This window comes from Sinocyclocheilus anshuiensis, unplaced genomic scaffold (assembly GCF_001515605.1).
Source record: "Sinocyclocheilus anshuiensis isolate Anshui unplaced genomic scaffold, SAMN03320099.WGS_v1.1 scaffold861, whole genome shotgun sequence".
Taxonomy (NCBI): Eukaryota; Metazoa; Chordata; class Actinopteri; order Cypriniformes; family Cyprinidae; genus Sinocyclocheilus; species Sinocyclocheilus anshuiensis.
The window spans coordinates 312,668-334,524 of NW_015554217.1; the positions used below are offsets into that span (position 1 = coordinate 312,668).

Genomic DNA, 21,857 nt, shown 5'->3' on the forward strand with positions numbered 1-21,857 from the left:
ACAGGCAGTGACTGAGGCAGTCTTGGAGTTGCAGAGGACCCTGCTGCACTCAGGTGGCTGATTGCTGATATGCAGGAGAAACCAACATGGCTGCCATCACTCCATACTCAGAATGTCAATGACATCAGAAAGAAGCCGAGAGCTGTTGCGTGTGTGAACCACGATCATTTACCACTCATATTCATTCATCTCTCATGTTTCCCTATGGGAAACACACTGGGCTTTATGACCACATTGTTTTTTTTGTCCTTAAACATGAATTCACCCCAGATCCCCAAAAATATAATCTAAATATAATTATACATTACCAATACATAAAATATTGTGTTCATATCTAAGTTTATATGCCCTAAAATATGCATAAATATACCACCTTCTCTATTTAGAGTGGGTCAGCTATTAATATAATGGGATTGGAGTAGTAGTGGTACCCTCCCTCACATCAAATTATGTGTGTGTGTGTGTGTGAGAGAGAGAGATCGCACATGCATGAGCTAAATTGTGCGACACCCCTCCCCTACAACCACCATGCACACACACACACACACACACAAACACACACACGCACACGGTGTTGGTGGGGGGCAGCACATATGCGCATATATTCACACTCATACACACACACGGTGCTGGTGGGGGGGGCAACACATATGCACGTATATTCACACTCACACACACACTGATGCTGGTTGTCGCGGCGACACGTACACGTTCAGGTAGGACCGTTTGAGTATGGCTGAGGAGAGAACGTGGTTTCCGTAGTAACCACCCCAGCTGCCCTCCTCCACCCCTCTCTCTCTTTCTTTCTCTTCTTCAGTCGTTCACTTGTGCCTGGTGATGATGGTGTCACCATCCATCTCTCTTTCTCTTTCCCACCCTCTTTCTTTCTTTCTCTGTATCTTCTTCTCTCTGGATATGGTTCCTTGAGCAGCCAATGACAAAAGCTGGAGGAGAGCAAACGGAGTAGTTGATTTTTTTTTTTTTTTTTCATTTTTCTTTTCTGGACGGAATCCCTCTCTTCCACTCTTTTTGGTGGAATTTTTTGGAATCTTTTAAGGAATTGGAATTCTTGTTACATATTCTGGACGTTTGTCTCAGTGTGTTTGTGTGTGTGAGAGTGTGTGTGTGTGTGTGTGTGTGTGTGCGTGTGCGTGTGCGTGTGGTTGCTGTGGGGACGTGGCTGATGCTGGATAATGGCTCATGCGGCGTCTCAGATTAAGAAGAATAAAGATGTGGATGTTAATGCATTGGAGGATGAAAAGGAAAGGAGGAGGAAGAGCAGGAAACAATCAAAGGATCAAAAGAAAAAGGTACATGGGAATACACACGCACACATACATGTTATTAGAGGGAGAGTGATCGGGTTTGTGGGATGGCAACATCTCGCCTGTTACTGCTAGTGAGTTCAGCGTGTGTGTGTGTGTGTGTGTTAAATCTGTGCTGCAATGCCAAGGTTACACTTCACATTTACCGCTCGGCATCCTTCTCACATAATCACACACATATGTCCCATAAACAACCAGCCATGACGTGTGTGTCTCTTGTTCTGCGTTCAGGTTAAAAATGAGAGCATCACACTGCTGCATGTTCTGAGAGATTTTACTGTCCTCTGAAACGTGTGTGTGTGCGCGCAGACACTCGTGTATTATACATTACATACTGATTTATTGATGTTTGTTCTGTAGAGAGTGATGGAATGAAGCATGCAGATGTTAGCTGTGCTAACTGTCTATCATTTCTTATCATAAAGACACAACACACACATACACACAGCCTATATTCACCACACCTAGACAGATCTTCTTCAGCTCTGCGGTTCCTGTTTGTTCTTATGTTGCTGCTGTGTGATATTTTAAACCAGAATGTGTTGTGTGATGTGGTTTAAGACATGAAGGATCCCTGTTTAAACAATGGCTGGCTGGCTGCCTCCTGCCTCTCATAACATGTGTCTTACTTGTGATCAACACACCGAGCTATGATCACATCTGTTGACCTTTGCTGTTTTACGATGTGTGTGTGAGAGAGTGACAGAGAGAGTGAGTTTCACCCTCTGCTAATGTACTGTAATTTGTCATGCCAATAAAACATATAGAAACACTTAAAAAACAAGGTTTGAGAGAGAAAGCAGGCATAATATTAATAAATGTTTTATTTTATTAAAAATATTTTATTTTTTATTATTGTTAGACAAATTTATTAATTTTATTTTAAAGAAGTACTGGTATTTTTGTTAATAAGCATTCATTGTACTGTTTTATTTGATAATTTTCATTATAGTTACTGACATTGTTTTATCTATTTCTTTTTTCATTTCTTTCAGTTTTATTTTATTATATATTTAATTTTGTTATTGTATTAATTTAAATTTTATTATTTTTATCAATATCTTTCTATTGATACTTTGGCAAAATATTCATACCAATCAAATGCTTTGAAACCAAAATGATGAGAGAAAGTTAGTTTTATGGATATGTATGGATTACAATACATAATGGCCTGGGAAAAAGGAATTATAACTTATTTTCTTGAAATGAGAACATAAGAGGAGATAGTGTGATGAAATGAAAATATGAGAGAAAACAGAGGACAGGGTTCCCTTTTACTTATGAATGGCAACCAGAGAGACATCATAAAGATGGAGGTTAATCTGTGCCGCATTCTTGTATGGAGGAGGTAATTGCCTTGGCATTGTGGGACAGAGACACACATGTGCTTAAACACACACACACACACACACACACACACACACACATGCACCGACACAAAACATGCATTTAAAAGGAGAGCAAATAGGAAGTCTTGTTTGCCAAAGAGAGAGAGCTGTTTTATATGTGGCCTATGGGGATCTGGGTTGGTCATTTAGTCTGGGTTTCCCATCAGAGTATCTCAGTATTCTACTATGAAAATATTCCATAGTAATACCATGCCTTTTTGGACATGTACTGTATTGAGGTAATACCCAAAATTGGGAACCAAATTGAATAGTAGAAGAACTGACCATTGAAATCCCCACTGATCAAGCTTTAACTTTAATATTCAGGAATACGTGTCACCCTTGATGTCAATGGATGCGGCCCTGGTTAATACCATGGTATGTGAATATGGTATCATTTAGTATATATCAAAATGGTTCACTTTTCTTCCTCATACAATGGGTCTCTTTGTTTATTTCAGAGTTTGGCTCTTCTGAATTCTCTCGGATTATTTTGCTCTATAATGTCATGGTTTTAAAGCTGTGTCACACAATGTAGATTTCTGCATCCCAGGTTATACTGAGGGTCGCTGTGGGAACAGGGAATCTGTTGTGTTTTGGGAGTCGGGCCGTCTGAGTGTCACTGTCCTGATCTCAGATCAGTCTCTGGGGTGTTTAGTCTGTTACGCTAAAGAGAAAGACAGAAAGGAAGTCAGGAAAATTAAATAATCACTGAAGTCTGAAGCTGTGTCATTGTGATCTTAGAAGTTCATCCTCCTCTTTCACGGCTGGTATAATATCTGCATCTTATATTACACAAATGGACTGAGCAAAGAAGAAAGTAAGAGAACAGAGAGAGGTAGAGGCAGAGAGACCAGCTGATTGCCATTGGCAGAGGTCATATGAAGGTTAGCTGGTTTCACTCGTGTGCTCCAGGACAGTGTATCCTGATACAGAACTCAGTCATGGAGAAGTGAAGCTACTGGATCCTCCAGGACATTTGAATTAACTTGCTGACCATTTGTTGATATTCACAGTTGCCTTTGAACAGATGAGAAAAATCCAGTTTTAAGAGACGATGTATCCTATTTAGATATTAGGGAACAATCGATAACAGATGCCCATAGATAAGGACAATGTAGTTTTTTTCTGTCTGGTTTTGTGCTTTTCTGCCTTTTATATAAGCAGAACAATTTCAGCTCACAGTTATAAAAATATAATTAATATGTATTCATGCTTTGTGAAAGATTAATAAAGATATGGTTTGCTATTTCCTTTATAATGCGTTATAGTATAGTCTCATATATAATACTATTTTAACATTGTGAATACAGTCACAGTTAAAGCCAAAAAACACAGTGGAGCAAAAAATTTGCTTTCAAAATTATTTAACATTTTAAATATGTTTCATGCAATAATGCTAATACACAAACCAAATTTAATATTATTGCTGTTTCGTTTTTCTTCTTTCTAAAGATGGCTGCATATCATGAGATTTATCACAATTATTTTATTACTTAAATACGCAAAGTATTATACTATTGTAAATATATCATGAATGTGTGAAAACTATAGTAAAATAATGTAAAATATAGTTAATTTTCTTTTTTTTTAAATGTACATTTAGTGAAAGTTTATTAAAACAGTTGTCTATGTGCATATTTTATTTACAGCTGTTAACTGTTTTCATGGATTTTCTGGGTAGTGAATAGTAAAAATAATTTTTAAAATATAGTTAATTTTAATTTTGGTTTATGTTTTGTTTAAGATGATCAAAACAAAGATTGTCAACACAGTTTCTTCCTCTTTGTTCCTCTGACTTTGGACAAAAGTGTCTGCTAAGTGTCTTTAAATATAAAATAAATCTTTTTTTGTAATTTACATATCTGTTAACTGGATTTTCTCTTAGCTGGAACAGACTGGGCTTTCTAATGGTGCATAACTATAATTTTACAGTTGTGCATTGGGCAGTGAGAGTTCAGAGAGTTAAATGCTTTTTTCGGGGGGTTGTCCCATGGTGAGCACTCGTGCACTGGTGAGCCCCTATAGCAGAATTTACAGCCACGCAATGTGATGAATGAGCTTCGCTCCACACCATTAATGAGCGAAGCCATGTAATAATGAGTCTCTCTCTATTGCTCACACGCACAAACATGAAGGAGTGATGTGGGGGAGGGGAAGGGGTGATAGAGAGAATGAGAGAGACTCACACATCGAGGGGGAGATGAAGAGGGTGATTTTGTTGGAGAGGTGGAGAAGAGCCCATTATCCATCTGTTCAGATGCTTTGTTCTATATGTATGTGATCATGTGATCATCCGTTATGAGATTGATCATCTCAGTCTTTCTCTCTTTTTTTTCTCTGTCTTGCTTTGTAACCATATTTGCTTGCCTATAAAAGCACGTTTGTCTTGTAGTATTCAGCCGTTTCAGGAAGTTCTGCATCTGTCGCAGTTGTGGGATTGTTTTTCATTCATTCAAAGCAGAAACACATCAGCAGATGACTGCTTTGGTGATTGTAATTGAGTAATAGATGATTTCAGGGCATTTGTCTATTATTCAGTGATATATGAGTAGCAGATGTTTAAGGTGTCCAGAACAGGTGTAAACAAGTACATTTATGGAAATAATTGTGTGTGTGTGTGTGTGTGTGTGTGTGTGTGGATCAGGGTTTACTTATACATCCTGGGTACCGAATGTCTCCACAAGCGTAGTAAAAACTGAAAAAAGCATAATTACTTTGTGAATATAATGGAAAATATAATGCAATATATTAAATAATACATTTTTATATATGGGAAACTAGTTCTTATATTTTTCAATATACTGCAATGTGTGCATGGACCACGTATGGCTATATATTGATGCAAATAAAAATACATATAGCAATATTTATACAAAAACTGCACATTTTTACATGTAATAGCTCTATTGAAACACTCAGTTATTTCATTCATTTTATTGTTGTAAGGGTTATATTTGGGGGATAAAAGTAAACCAAAATCCATGTCTCACTGGGGTTTTATGAAAATTATAGCTTTTTTATTTATTTTTAAAACTGTAGAGAAATATCTTTTGTATTATTTGACATTTCCTTGAGTGTGTTTATGTTGGTTTATGAGCTATATCGGTTGTCTGTTAAAGGTTGATACATGCTTGAGGCTCCATATAGAGCTTCAGTTCCCTGCTGAGAACACTGTGTGTCAGAGGACAGATCACACACTCATGCACACCCAAACCTCCTCACTTACAGCCATATTTCCACAAGTGTAAAATAAGAATGAGTTAGAACAAAATGGCACAGTGTTGATGTTGAATTATTGAATTATCAGTTTATACACTATTTATTTATTTAAAGAAATACTTAATACTTTTATTAAACAAAGACACATTGATCAAAAGTGACAGTAAAGACTTTTACATAGTTACGGAAGATTTTTATTTCATATAAATGTTGTTCAATTGAACTTTCAGTTCATCAAAGAATCCTGAAAAAAATTTATCACATATTCCACAAAAATATTAAGCAGCACAACTGCTTCAACACTGATAATAATAAGTGCTTGTTGAGCTCCATATTTTTAAAATGATTTCTGAGGGATCATGTGACACTGAAGACTGGAGTAATGATGATGAAAATTCAGCTTTGCCAACACAGGAACAAATTACATTTTAACATAAATTAAAGTCAAAAACATTTTTTAATATTTCACAATATTGTAAATATTTTTGATCAAATGAATGGTAGCCTTTTGAATGCTATTGTGATATTTAAACTGTGCTGAAAATGATTAAAATTATGTACATATAAGACAAGACTTAAGTCATATCAAGTTGTTTGGTAACTTTACAATAAGGTTCATTATTTAACATTAGTCAACTACTTTAGTTAACATGAACTAAGCATGAACAATACATCTATAGCATTTATTAATCTTAGTTCATGTTCATTTCAACATTTACTAATGCATTATTAAAATCAAAAGTTGTGCTTGTTAACATTAGTTAATGCACTGTGAACATGAACTAACAGTGAACAACTGTATTTTCATTAACATTAACAAAGATTAATAAATAGTGTAATAAATGTATTGTTCATTGTTTGTTCATGTTAGTTAATACATTAACTAATGGAACCTTATTGTAAAGTGTTACCAGTTGTTTTGTTACATATGTGTTTTCTTCTCATGGGGGCTGCCATGTTGAAATCACATGACTAGACAAATACTCCTATCATTGAAGTCAATGATGGAAATGAACAGATTCACTATAATGAAAGAGGCTTTTCCAGTGCTAGTCAATAGATGTTTGGGACTTTCAAAATAATGCAGAATGGATCATAATAGTGTTTTCTATTGAAAAAGTCTTTTGTAACTGTATTCAACATTTTAAGAGGCTGATGTGATCATTCTTTCTTTCTTTCTTTCTTTCTTTCTTTCTTTCTTTCTTTCTCAGTGACCTATTATTCAGGAAATTCCCACATTCAATTCTGGAATAATATACAACTACTATTAATTATTATGTCAAGTTCAATATAGATCATTGTTTTCTTGAAAGATGTGTATTCGTGAGAGTCATGTGACCAGAAATGAGGTCACCCTTGTCACAGTATTATTGCTTCTGTGTGTTTCTCCCTGTGTGTATGTGTGTGTGTCTTTGAATAGACCATTACACAACTTGTTTGCCAATGAGTTCACTGCTAACCTTGGAAATATGTTCTTCAATATGTTTGTCTGTAGGGGTGAAGTACCTTTGTATGTACACACTATTAACACTACATATTGTTTATAATCGGTTTTGTTTGATATAAGTCTCTTATGCTCACCAAGGCTGCATTTATTTGATCAAAAATACAATAAAAATGTTTACTGTAATATATATATATATATATATTTTTAAATATCACAATTTAAAATGATTGTTTTTTTAATTTTAATATGTTTTAAAATATATACGTGATCCTAATATGATGATTTGGTGCTCAATTATACTATCCATGTTGAAAACAGTTGTGCTGCTTATATTTGCTATAAGCCATAATCATTTTTTTTTTTTAGAATAGAAAGTTCAAAAGAACAACATTTACTTAAAAAAAAAAAAAAATCCTACTGACCCCAACCATTTGAATTTTAGTGTTTATGTGTAAATGATTGACCTGGCCATAGCAACTTTTAGCACAAATTCATGTATTTATAGTCTTTTTATATTTAGAACAGGTTATATTTGATCAATCTTACTGGTTTGTAATATAGCTCTGTTATAATTCAGGAATCCGTTTATGATCAAATAATGACAAAGAGTTTCTATATATTTATCTCGCGCTTTCTGTTCATTTTATTATGTTTGTTCTTTCTGCACTGTAATTCTTTTTAGATCACATTTGCATCTGTCCTGTAAATGCCAGTCAAAGGCACTCTGTCTGATAATGGTGTATTACCCAGCAGCTCTCTATTGATCTTGTTCAGAGTGTTGTTGTATCTCTGGTACATTCTCAGGGTAGCAGCCAGACTACTTTTGCATTAGAACTCTTCATATATCTATGCAACATCCAAAAATAATTTTAAATGTTTTTGAAAGAAGTCTCTTATGCTTACCAAGACTGCATTTATGTGATCAAAAAAGACAGTAAAAACAGTAATGTTGTGAAATATTATACAATTATACAAATATTATACAATTTAAAATAACTTTTTCTATTTTAATTAGATTCAGCAGCTAATATGCTGATTTAGCGCTCCAGAAACTTTTCTTATTAATATCATGTTCAAAATGATTGTGCTGAATATTTTTGTGCAAACCATTTTATTCATACCATTTTTTGATGAATAGAAAGTTTTTTAAATATTTAAATATTTTGTAACAATTATTTTTCTCTGTTTCAATTATCAATTTAATGCATACTCGCTGAATAAAATATGAATTTCTTAAAAAAATATTTCTGATCCCAAAATTGCAAAAAGCTAAAAGTTGATTAAACAATGCAAAAAAACCCGTAAAAAGTGACCAGCTACAGTATAGCTATACATACAGTATAAATGATCCACCACCTAATCATTTCTTATGTTTGTTTGTATATGCAGTACTCCCTGTGGAACTGGCTTTTATTTAAAATCAATATTACAGTAAGCATTAAATCATGTCTATTGAATGCTGTACAGTTTTTCTGGACTTTTTTTTGACCCTTTGGACACTGTTTGTTGGTATTCTCTCTCTGCAGATTTGTATCATACAGGACACTGATTAACTAGCACATGGTAAACTAACTGCAGAAATTGTACATGGCTCTCATTCTCACGTGCCTCCTCCATCTCTTACTGTCTCACTAATTCTCAAATGATTAAACACACCCACATTACATTACAGCCATGCTCGTCATTATTTAGTTCCTTTATTACCTTCCTTAATCCAGATTTACAGTACTTCATTGTATGATACCTTAAGATACTTGTAAGCCTTTTACCTCGTGTTGTGTCCTTGCTGTTCACTCAGACTCTCTCTTTTCTCTCTGAACTAATAACGGGGTTGGGATTATTCTTCACACCTGACTTTAAATCCAGGCATCCAGCTAATATCAGTCCCACAGCTGGATGAAGATGGTGCTGAAAATGACAATCTGTATGACTTGTTAAGAAGATCTATTATGTATCATCATCTGTATACCATTAAACCAATTATAATTAATTCCAGATGAAGTATGAAAGAAGTATCTACAAAAAAATGATAGACATGATAGTATGCTATTATTTATTATGTGGCAGTTGCATGTTCCCAGATATGGTTGTGTTATGAATATCCATTGAGTTTAGAAAATATAGGCTATTGTAAACAATCTTCTAAACAAAATTACAACATGTACGATTTAAACATGTGCATGTGTACAATATTGCATCCAACATCTGCAGACGGTCTGCACCTGGGTTCTGAGGCCACACACACATTTCAGAAAATTAGTTTCAACTTTTTTTTTCTCACTGTGTGTGTCAGATGTGGTTTTATGGAGGATGGTTGGGCTCTATAAAGATAAATGCCTTGCAGAAGCATGATTCTGGGTCGCACGCTGCTGTTCTTCCCCCAGAGACCCACAGACACACACACTCGCAAGTTCATGCATGCCGGCACACATTAACTGCTGCCCCTCAGAGAGAACATGAGAGAGAGAGTTTAAAGTGCTTCCAGCTGCCTGAACTCACATGAACTATTCACAACATCTTTGATCTCCTCTTTAATTGACTGATCTGTTGATTGTAGACCTGGTATATCATTTCATTAATAATAATAATAATAATAATGTTATATTTCATTAATAATAACAACAACAATTATTAATGTTATTTATTATTGTTGTTATTGTTATTTAAATATTATTCATAATAATTATTATAATTATTATTAAAAAGATACTAAATATTAATATTAAATATTAATTAATTATTATTAGTAGTAGTTGTAGTATTCTTATAAATTGACCAAGTGGTTGGTGGTGGTTATAATAATAATAATAATAATAATAATATTATTATTATTATTATTATTATACATTTACATAATTTGTGCATAGACAGGCTTAAAGTCAACCTGAACTGTCATTTGCAACCCATTTTATTTCTGTAATATGACATTATTGTAATAAAAAAAAAATGTAGGGGCGGACTTGATTTTATCTGGTGTTCTTAAGTTTGATTAAAAATAACAAATATTTTTTTAAATAACTTGCGCTGCTTAAACATTCACAAAATAACCAGTACCAGTAAAGTAAATAGGGTCAGTTTTGTTTTCATGTTTACTTTAGCATTTTGCATTGTCATATGTAACAAAAAAGGAGAGTGTATGGATGTTTTTGTTCATCTGTTTCTATGAGGTAGACAGTAGTATTGAATCTCTCCACTAGGGTCCAGTGTGAGTCTGGATATCAGTCATATTCTGATGAGGTCATCATTGCTGGTTTTTCTTTGCAGTCACTCTGTGTTTGTAGTGCTGTTCACCTCATTTCCTGTGTCCATCATAGACCTTTTCCTGCCATGACTCTGCGTTACATGTTAAAAGACTGTTGCCAACGGGCATTCAATTTCACATTTTCAGCAAACACAGTGAACACACACAAACACAACATCATCACAAATAACAAACATACATCCAGATACAGTAGGCCTACTGACAACCTGTCAAATCCAAACTAAGTGAAATTGCTAACTTAAACACTATTCATTGCTACATCCAGAATCTGTGTTGGTATTTTGTCATGTAGGAGCGAAGCTCATTTGTCCTTCTAGAAATTCTGCCCTATTTCTGAAAGCCTGGAAATCCTTCAGTGCCCATGGGTTTATAGCAGGTGTAGCCCTTGTGAATACCTCTGTGTGTCTGACTGTATTTGAGAGAGAGAGAATGATGGTTCTCATACACTCTCCGTAAGTGGCTGATGAGGTGGAGGTCATTGAGGGAAACCATCACCACGGTTACCGAACATCTTGAGCTCCTTCAGATCACATTCTCTCTCCCCTCCTCCTCTGTTGCCATAGCAATGCCACCATCCCAGAACGAGGAGACCTGTGATGCACCCCAAAGCATCATGGGATTCCTCTCTGCATAATCAGTATGTGTGTATGTGTGAATGCCTGTATGAAGTGCATGTCTATATTTCTACATATATGTTTTAGAGAGAGAGTAACCGAAACCAGAATGAAACTGGAACAACAGCATACATAAATAATTTTAAAAATGTTGCAGATGTGATGTGTATCATGAAATATGTCTAAACAACAGTATTTTAGGGGTTTAAAGAAGAAGCTATTTGGTGAATCATTCAAAGCTTTTCAAAAACATGTCCAGATCATTTCACACACAAAATCAAAGATCAAGAAATTAGTTTTGCATAACATGATATATGTTTTTATTACTGTTTAGATTTTTAATTTTCAGATTATTAATCTAATTTTCATTACTGTATTGCAAAAACTTACAAAATATACACCATTGTTCAGAAGTTTGGGGACTGTAAGATTTTTTTTCATCCGCCATTACATTACATTACTGTACAGTACAGTGTCACATAATCCTTCATAAATCATTCTCATATGCTGATTTGGTGATCAAGGAACTTTGTTTTATTATTATCAATGTCTGTGCTGTCACTTTTGATCAATTTAATGCATTCATGCTGAATAAAATAATTATTTTTTTAATCATACCGACCCTCTAAATTTTGAAAAGTAGTATATTTTTTAATTAAATAAATATAATTTAAATTAATATTCAATTATTAATCACTATTATTTATATTGTAAATTATCCACACATTATGGTAGTATTTGTTGTACATGTAATTTATGCTGATTTTAAATCAACCATTTTCATTGTACAACTTTTAAATGATCTTTGAGAATGTTCTTTGTGAGATTGACCTGTGTTAGTAAAAAGTTTGTTAGTATCTGTTGAAATCATGTTTTTAATGTTTATTAATTTAAAGTCTCTTGATGTGAGCTTTAAAATTTATACAGTTAAACTCAGTAATGTTAAAGAGGAAGAGTAAGATAATTTTATAAATAATTTATTGTAAAATGAATGGCAGTTAGCTCTCCATATGTTCACACAGTATGTGTTTGTCTGACACACAGCTCTAGGCCACTCCCCCTTTCCATAAACACATGGGCACAACACTGACGATACACACAACGGAAAAAAAACAAACGCCCAACGATATATTCAGCAGAACAGTATATTCAAACAGACACTAAGCACAGTATTTAAACAACACAGCCTGTGTCACTTTATAACGGGTGACACGCTTCATCCCATTGTCAGAGCAACAGCTGGGGTGTGTTTTTACATGATGGAGCGGTGGCCGTAATACTGGGGGAAATGCTCCTAATCCTTTTTTGAGCGGCACCATGAACCTTCCATTAAACCTAATAAACCAACCCCCAGCAGTCCTAAACACACACACACACACACACACACACACACACTCTTTTTATCCAAAAAGGGAGCAGATTAGCACCATGCACATGAGGGTTTGCAGGGAGGGGGAGACTGCGGAACGGAGGGAAAGGGAGTCCTATTAGCAAATGCATTGGATTCAGCTGCTATATTTGGACCCCCTTAGCACCTCATATCACTATTCAAAAGACCCCCACCCTCTGTGTTCAGTGTGTATGACAGAAAGAGAGAGAAAATCAGAGAGCAAATCTCATAAAAACATGGCAGCGGTGTAAATGATGCACATTTTTAAATGAACATTGGAGCTGTTTCCCACTGGATACATAGAAAGAGAGAGGGAGCATTGTATAAAGAAAGAGAGCAATCGTTTTGGCAGAAGTTATAAACAGAACTGTGAACAGAGAAGTCGATTTAGTTTGACACAGAAGGAGAGGTCAAGTTGTAAAAGAGAATAGATGAACAGAGAAGGTTGGATTCAAAGTGACTTTGTGTTTACTGTAGTACTGGGGATCATCGTATCCTTGTATCCGTACTCGTGGTAACGTGTCTTTGAGCATCCTGCTGCCTGGGCATTTTTTCACACATCACATGACTGAATGGCACCTTGCTGGCCGCAGAGCTAGAGAAGTAAGTGATCGGGTTTCTGTGGGACTGCAGGAAAAATGGCGGTGGAAGAGGCTGCTGACTATTTTTCACCCGTAAGTACTCTACAAACATGACTGGGAATGGCTGGGAAGTGTGTGGTGTTTTAAATAGGCGTTTTAGGAATGATTGGGAAATGCTTGGGTTCATTGTATGAGACTCTGAAAAGCTCTTGCTCTTCATCTGCTTCAACCCCAGTCAGATTTTGTCCTTCAAACCTTTTATTAACATATTTATTGAATACATGATATATTTGACACTGCTGGTAATTTTAAACTCCTCTGCGGTCTAAATCGCAAAGTCTGATCTATTGGTCTCGCTGGGCTCAGATTTTTAGATTTTGTTTGCAGAATCCTACAGAGGTAAATGTCCTCACAGATATCAGAGAGTAACTTACTGCTTATGTGAAGAGCGGCTCTGTTGCCAAGGTTGTATCACATGCAAAATTAGATCTGCTTCATGTGTGTTGGTGTTATTACCACCATTTTGACATTCATACTGGTCAGGCACTCCAACTCTACCTTTGCTCTAGTGCTTTTTTACTGACCTTGGTGTGTGTGTGTGTGTGTGTGTGCGTGCACAGTGTTGGGAAGGTTACTTTGGAAATGTAATAGGTTACAGATTACAAGTTACCCTATTTAAAATGTAATAGTAGTGTAACTTTTTCAATTACTTTATTAAAGTAATGTAACTGATTACTTTTGATTACTTTTTGATTACTTTTCAAAATTTCTAATGAGGAAATTATGTCTCAGAGTAATCAGTGCAATTTGGGAAAGAAACAATTAAATCTGTATGTGGATGTCTGTCAATATTCAAATGTAATCCCCTTTGTAATCGTTAACATTTTCATAAGTAACTAATTTAATTACACATTTTTTCTTAGTAACTGTAACTGATTACAGTTACATTTATTTTGTAATTAAATTACGTAACGCCGTTACATGTAACTACTTACTCCCCAACACTGTGCGTGCATGCATGATAACACAAGCACACAGTGTCCTGGTGCTTGAAGGCTCTTTGCCATGTTCACTACTGTTCTAGACCACTTTATCTAATTTACCTAACAATAAGGTGCTCTGTACCTTCATGACTGTTTGAATCTACCTCTTTAAGCTATTGTGACTATGGGGCTTCAATTTTATTGTGATGCTGAGGCTGGAGAGACGTTGCAGTCTTGGATCTGTGCTTATAGAGTTTAATTTTGCAATAATGTCTAGTTTTCAAATTTAAAAGGAAAGTGATAGATTATGACAAAAATGTAACCCTTTAATAGCACTATCTCTTGAAGAGCACTTCCTCTTTAAGAATTGCTGTGCTCATGCAATGATAGTGTTTTGTCTGTTTAGTTTCTTTTCTTTTTTAAAACAAAGTAGTATAGTATATAAATAATTTGACTTACTTTAAATTAGGAACAGTGGATATAAATCAGTTCCAGTAGGTCTTAGGGATGTTATGTTATGTTATAAAAATGGGTGAAGTGAGAATCAAAACAGACATGCTGAAAAGGAGTGGAGGAGGCATTTTAAAACTAAACAATACGAAGCAGCTTCACTTTTTCTGTCCCATGCCGCCCATTATGTCTGACCCAGACAGTCTGAACTGACCAACTCCTCTGCAAAAACCAACCAGAAACGGTTCATTCTGACTGTAAATCGCAACATGTTGTTTTACATTATTTTCAAGACTGTAGCTGCATGTAGTGGTGCTGATGTTGTCTGTTCAGATTGAAGACAGGAATGTGTGTGTGTGTGTGTGTGTGGTTGCCCTGTCTGCAGCCAGGGTAGCTTTGTTTTTTTTGCCGATCATGCAGGATTTGAGCTCACTGCTTATCTAGGACCTGAAGAGACACTGAGACAAAGAGGCAGAGACCAGGGTATTATTGGGTCAGCTGTTTAAATACTCTTATTCTTTTATGAACAACAGCTGTACAGACATTAACATTTTGTTTTCAGATATAGTGTCATAACATTTTTATCAACTATGACCTTTTCTCTTCCCTTTCCTCACGTCATTCTTTCAGTCCAGTATCTCTGATGTTTTAATAACAGCTGTACCCTAGAGAATGTGTTATGTAACTTCACTGGGTGTGTGTTTGTGTGTCTGTAACTGTGTGTGTGAGGTAGCACAGAGTGTTTCCACTATACTGTGCGTACTGTACATGCAGTGTTCACAGAATTTCCCACACTGAAATATGGATGCTTACTATTTTAAAACAGAGAGGGCTTTTAAATCTCTATGCTTGAGATGAATTATACAGTGTGAGGATTTATAAAGATTCAGAGCTTGACACTTGACATACAGGTTGTTACCACTAGGGTTTTTCACACAGTGTTAGTAAGATTTAAAGAGACTGTAGAAAAAAAAAATCTCATAGACAGATTAGGTGGTGGGTACTGTTTGATTTGAGTTAAGAAGAAACCACCTAAAAACCACCCACAACACCTTGGCAAGTGCAAAGCAAGATACAAACAATTGTTTTAAATACCTGGCAGTGTAACAAAACTTGTGTTTAGTAAGTGCTCCACTGTGCACATCTAAAACAAATACCTCTAGAAACTGTCAGAAAAACAATTATAAACCTGTACATATAAACAATAAATGTTAACATTTAATGGAAAGTAACACTTAGCACCAGTTTTTTAAGGTGCAAACATAACTACACAATGGCAATTCATGACCTGTGTGTGTCCACAATGGGACTTCTTAGAGTTTGCATTCAGTCAAAATTAAGACGTTTTTGCCTAGCTTCTCACAACCTCCCACGAAAACCACCTTTATATTTGACTTAGTGAGAAAATGTTTATGTTCTGTGGTGACTAAAGCATGTGTGGTTTTTGTGTAATACTAAGGAGATACAAAAGATAAAGTAGGATCTGTTCAGATGAAGATAAACTTTCTAAATCGAGGTGAAGTGAAGATTGTGTTGACGTTATGAATAGTGTTAAGGTAATGTAAAGCCTAGAATTAAATGTTCCGATGTTTTATGGATTTTTTTTGCGTCCTGTGATACTGTTTTGTCGGTTGTATATGAATGTTTACATGTCGTGGATATTATGTGTGTGCATTGTCAATGCTTTAAGATAGCAATTGTTTAGCAGGTTAGCATTCCTTTATACTACTGTTCAAAAGTTTGAGGTCAGTACGTTTTTTTTTTTTTTGAAAGAAATTAATACTTTTATTCAGCAAGGGCACATTAAATTAATCAAACATGACAGTAAAGACATTTATAATGTTACAAAAGATTCTTATTTCAAATAAAATCTGTTTTAACTTTTATCAATGTATCCTGAAAAATATATCACACTTAATTATGCCCATTAAAATGTATTTTACAAGTTTTTGTTACTTTTGCTGTTCATTTTTTTGCTCAATGGTACATCATCTTTAATTTAATAGCATTAGAGCTGCTCCATTGCAGCGGCTTACTGTAATCATGCGCTTTGCGGCATCTTCGCCGCCGCGCGCTCAATCCACTCAGCGTGATTTGCTTAACAGCTCGCGCACATCGGCTATACAGTCAATACTGAATGTTTAACATTATATTCATTGCATACATATACTTCGTAGACATCTTTAATCTCTAATAACTCCATTCTGCTGTCTGTTGTCGGTGTTTCTTTGTCTGAATATGGTACTTATCACATGCTGTGTGGTATCGGCGTTTGGTATCGGGGCATTTTAACGAGTACGAGTACAGGAGCTCAGTACCGGGCCCGATACCGATACCAGTATCGGTATCGGTGCATCCTTACTAGCAACCCATGCTTTGGATAAACCTACAACATTTATGTTAGAAATTCAGATCTTATCCATTAGGACACAAGCACTCACATTATTTAATACAGATTTTCTTTGCGATTATATATATGTTAGTGGGTGTGTGTGGGTGTTATTTTCCCAGCTAGAATCCTCCAGGGAAGGAGTTGGAAAAACTCATTAACTCAGAGATAAGAGGGGAAAATCACGAAAAGACTGCCACACACATACAATGTCCTTTCTCTCTCAGTCTTTTTATTGTGTGTGTGAGGGGCAGAATTTGTTTACCGTAACCATTAACCTCTGAGCAAAGGCATTTTTTGCATGTGCTTTTAATCCATCATTTCATACAGCACAGACTGTAAGTGTCCGATGATACAAAAACACACTCACACACACAAGAAATGGAGGTTTCCCCAGTGGAGTAGGTTGAGCAAATGACTAGCTAATGAGCTTAGAGTTCATTATGAGCTGTGAATCTTATGCTAGAATATCGAAGCATACACACCATTTGCAAAAACGCACATATGTTCTTGAGTGTTTTGGTCACTAGATGAATACATGCAATTTATCTCCGTAATACACCAGCATAGCCTCCTCTTGTCAAACTCAGATGAGTTACTTTTGGAAAGTGAACCTTTCTTTCCAGATCTTCTTGCCAGCACGCACACATTGATGGTAGATATGGGGAGGAGTTTGTCCTGGGTTTAGTGAGAACTAAATATAGCCTCTCATTTAGAGGAATTCCCCATGTGAGCGTGTCTCCGAGATAACCCTCTCCTATTCTTAATTAAAGTGTGTGTGTTTATGTGTGAGTGAGATAAAATGTATTGAAATTTTGCTGTGTGTCCTCTTATGTCAAGTGCAGTGTCCCCGAATCAAACTGAGGCTGACGAAAGAAGACACATTCACGAGGCACACACTCACACACACACGTTGTGTTTTCTCCCAAATCCTGCTCTCTTTCTCATATACGCATGAGAAGAGAAAACTTATACTGAGTGAGAGACTGAAAGATCAGGACGGAAAGTGGGCGGAAACCTGTGTCAGAATAATAGCCATTATTTAGTGTCCTGTTCCGTATCCGTTGATGAGAGACGAGCTGTTTTTGGCTGGATCTTCAGCTGGAACGCTGGGATATCTGCTGAGAGATGGACTGCCAATGTTTTAGGTGTTCTGTGCAACTTTGATCCTCTGTCACATTGCGATCGTAGTTTCCCTGTAGGATGTCGACTGGTAGACTAAAGCTGATGTTTTCCTGGATATGTGTGTGTGTGTTTGTGGAGACAAATGGCACTGAGTAAAGATGGAGTTGGTATGAATTTTTTCAATTTCTTTGCAATTCAATGATTTAATGAGCTGAATGCTGTAAATATGTTTGCTTTGTTCATATTTGATCCGGTTTTGACGTAAGTTGTCCTGGATTTGACCTTTGACCTTGTCATTGGAATAATCAACTCCTGTATTTTCTCTTATTACTTGCAGCCGGACAGCAATGCCAGTTACCTGCGGGCAGCGAGGGCAGGGAACCTTGAGAAGGTCCTCGACTACCTGAAGACTGGTGTCGAAATCAACATCTGTAATCAGGTACAGATAATTTCTGTTAGCATGTGACAGGATGTAACAATATCATTATCATTACTGAGAATGATGGAAGTAAATTGTCACATTTACAGTGTGATTTTTATGCTGTTAATGCTGCTTAATGCTGTTTTTTAACAAATAACTTTCTATTCAAATATTCCTGAAGATAAATTGTTAAGCAGCTCAAGTATTTTCAACATTAATAATAATAAGAAATGGTTCTTGAACACAACATTTTTTCAGATTTCTGAAGGATCATGTAACACTGAAGACTGGAGTTATCGTAATAATATTTCAAAATCTTAATATTTTTACTGCATTTTTAATCAAACAAAATGCAGCCTCTGTAAGCCTAAGAAACTTATTTCAAAAGCATTTAAAAAAAATTACTGACTTCAAATTTTTGAACAGTTTTGTATATAATGATTTAATGATGTGTTGTTGATATAAAGGATTTGAAAGCTGAAAACTTTGATTATTAGAAAAGATGTACCGTGTTGGAATCAGAGGATTCTTTCTGAGGATTCTTTCTTTCAGTCTTTCTGAATCCCTCACAACGTTTTGCTACAGGACAACGTCACAGTTGTGCCATATCTCATGATGTTCTGTGAGGTGTAACAGAAACGTCAAACGCTTGCAGTTTTATTTAAAAAATAAATCAATCAATAAAAAATAATCTTTAATGAGTACTTTCATTGCAATTTAATTTTTAATTTAATTTTAATAATAATTTAAAGGGATCGTTTAATATTCTGTTTTCAAATATTTACAAAAAAAATAATCTAATTTTGTTAAAAAACAAAATTTGATTAAATTCTTTTTAAGCAGTGATTTGCGACAGTGCCTACATATGATATGTGTGTATATATTTCCATTCTGGTCCAGGCTGGTTTATACTGGACTGCTCCTGTCTGGCAGACAACCACATCCATACCGTCCACTAGCAGAACTTTGTGTTTTTTTTGTGTTTCAGAATGGGTTGAATGCATTGCACTTGGCGTCCAAAGAGGGGCATGTGGATGTGGTGGCCGAGCTGCTCAAACTGGGCGCCAACGTAGATTCAGCAACCAAGGTCAGTTTGACGCACACGGCCCGGATTGGCTAATCGGGAGCACCGGGAGGATTCCCGGTGGGCCGGTCTGTTTTTTTGGTCGTGAGGGCCGCTGTGTTGTCATGCCACTGGGGTTGAAATATGGATGCTGTCCACTGATCTATAATAGATATTATATATAGATCAGTGATGCTGTCCCTAGACTGCCTGCATTCATAGCAGCCCCACTCTTTTTATTTATAATTTTCTCGCAGCCCATATTATTATTTTCACCAGACCATATCAATAACAAATTCTCAATTGATAATTAATCATTCTTTTTGCGCAAATCATTGTTTTATTTGTGAAGTAGCCGTTTGAGGAAGGCTTTAAGACTTTCAACTTCAAGACTTAAAGCTTTTAATCCTCTGCCGGCTGCTCCCGCTTCACAGCGAGCGGGTCCAAGTAGATATAACTGCAGACCGGAGATCTCCAAAATGGGGCGTGAACTCCAAAAGTGGGCAGAACCTCCAAAATGGGGCGGGGTCTCCTCGCGCAAAGACTTTCACCATTGGCTCTGGCTCCAGCCAATTGTTATTGACTTACATTTCAAAATAAAATTGTATAAATTAAACATAGCCCAACATTCAATCTACCTGAGGGAAGATGTCTTTCATTGTAATGCAGTTAAATAGAGAAAGAGAAAAAAATACATTAAAAAAAATTAACTTCTAGCGTATTCTTGGACCTCATTATAGAAGTAGGCTACAAATCCAAGCACCAGAAGCAGCCCACACTCTCTTAGTTTTCTTTAATTGAAAAATATGCATTTTCATTCATTCAAAGGCTATATGGTTGCAATGACATTTTAGTTCAAAACTTTAAATGCCATTGTTTAAAATGCTTTATTGACTGACGTTTCATAGACCTTCAGTTGTTACGCTTTCAAATTTCATGCCATTTGTAATTTCACACTATTTTCACCTCCTAACTTACTACAATTGTGAAGTCACAATTCTATATTGGTACAATTTACTCGGGCCGATGACATTTTTTGTATGACATTAAAATTATTTTTAGAATAATTGCACATAAGCAAAACAATTGTGATTATTTCTGAGAACTATTTGACTGCAGGCAGACATACATTATGGTACAGTACAAATATTTGGAGCGTCCCTTATTCTGTCCCTTATTTTTATACTATGGTTGCCACCAGGCCCGGATTGGCTAATCGGGAGCACTGGGAGTACTCCCGGTCTGTTTTTTTGACCGCGAGGGCCGGTGTTGTCATGCCACTGGGTTGAAATACGGATGTTGTTCTAAACTGCCTGCACGCACAGCAGCCCCACTCTTTTTATTTATTATTTTTCCGCAGCCTCATTTTTTAATTCGTTATTTTACCGCAGCCCCAGTCTTTTTATTTATTATTTTCTCGCAGCGCCACTCGCAGTTTAGTGCAGCCTGCAGGTTAATGATGACGTAATTATCTTTCGACTCCCGACCTCGACGGCACCTTGCTCAAAAAAAAAAAAAAACTCAGTTGTTGGAGATATGCGAGCAAACAAATAATAGATGAAAATGGATAATAGAAAGCGCAAAGGCGGCACTTAAAAAGGCCAGTAAAAAAATAAAAATAAAAAGAAGTGGGCCGGTCTAAGGCATGAAACTCCAGGGCTGAACATGAGTCCCACTCCAGCCCTGCACACAGACACACACACTCTGAGCCTCCAGCTCGAGGAGACGTTTGTATCTGTGTTTGATATCACATGGTGTTCTCTGCTCCTGTGAGCATGTTCACACTGGGTATAAAAAGCCTCTAGTGCTGCATTCACTCAACAGGAACACTCTGTGTGTGTGGAGGTAAATTACAGGCCAGCGGAAACAACACCTCTCTGGCAGAGGGGATGGAATGGTGGTTGGGGGGACGCCAGTGGAACAAAAGTGTCCATTAGATGGGGGTGATACAAACAGGTGGTGGAAAGATTAATCGAGAGATGCCACTCATTCTCTCTCACTGTTGTTTCTCCATCTTTCCAGAAAGGAAACACGGCGCTGCACATCGCCTCACTGGCGGGACAGACGGAAGTGGTGAGAGAGCTAGTGACCAATGGGGCCAACGTCAATGCACAGAGCCAGGTACACACTTGAGACTCTGCATTCCTGCAAGACAGCTCACGTACACTCTTAATCTGTTTCTATTTTAGATGACCAG

The 21,857-nt window shown here is 36.2% G+C and overlaps 1 protein-coding gene across 1 annotated transcript in view; it reads left to right on the forward strand.

Moving 5' to 3' along the window:
• Window positions 1-722: 722 nt before the first annotated feature.
• Window positions 723-21,857, forward strand: part of LOC107671093 (ankyrin-3-like) — an 86,625-nt gene continuing 65,490 nt past the window's right edge. Inside the window, exons 1-4 of the mRNA XM_016463942.1 lie at window positions 723-1,310; window positions 18,514-18,615; window positions 19,586-19,684; window positions 21,683-21,781. Of these exons, the coding sequence (XP_016319428.1) occupies window positions 1,194-1,310; window positions 18,514-18,615; window positions 19,586-19,684; window positions 21,683-21,781 (417 nt within the window). The 5' untranslated portion in view covers window positions 723-1,193. The remainder of the gene's footprint in view (window positions 1,311-18,513; window positions 18,616-19,585; window positions 19,685-21,682; window positions 21,782-21,857) is intronic.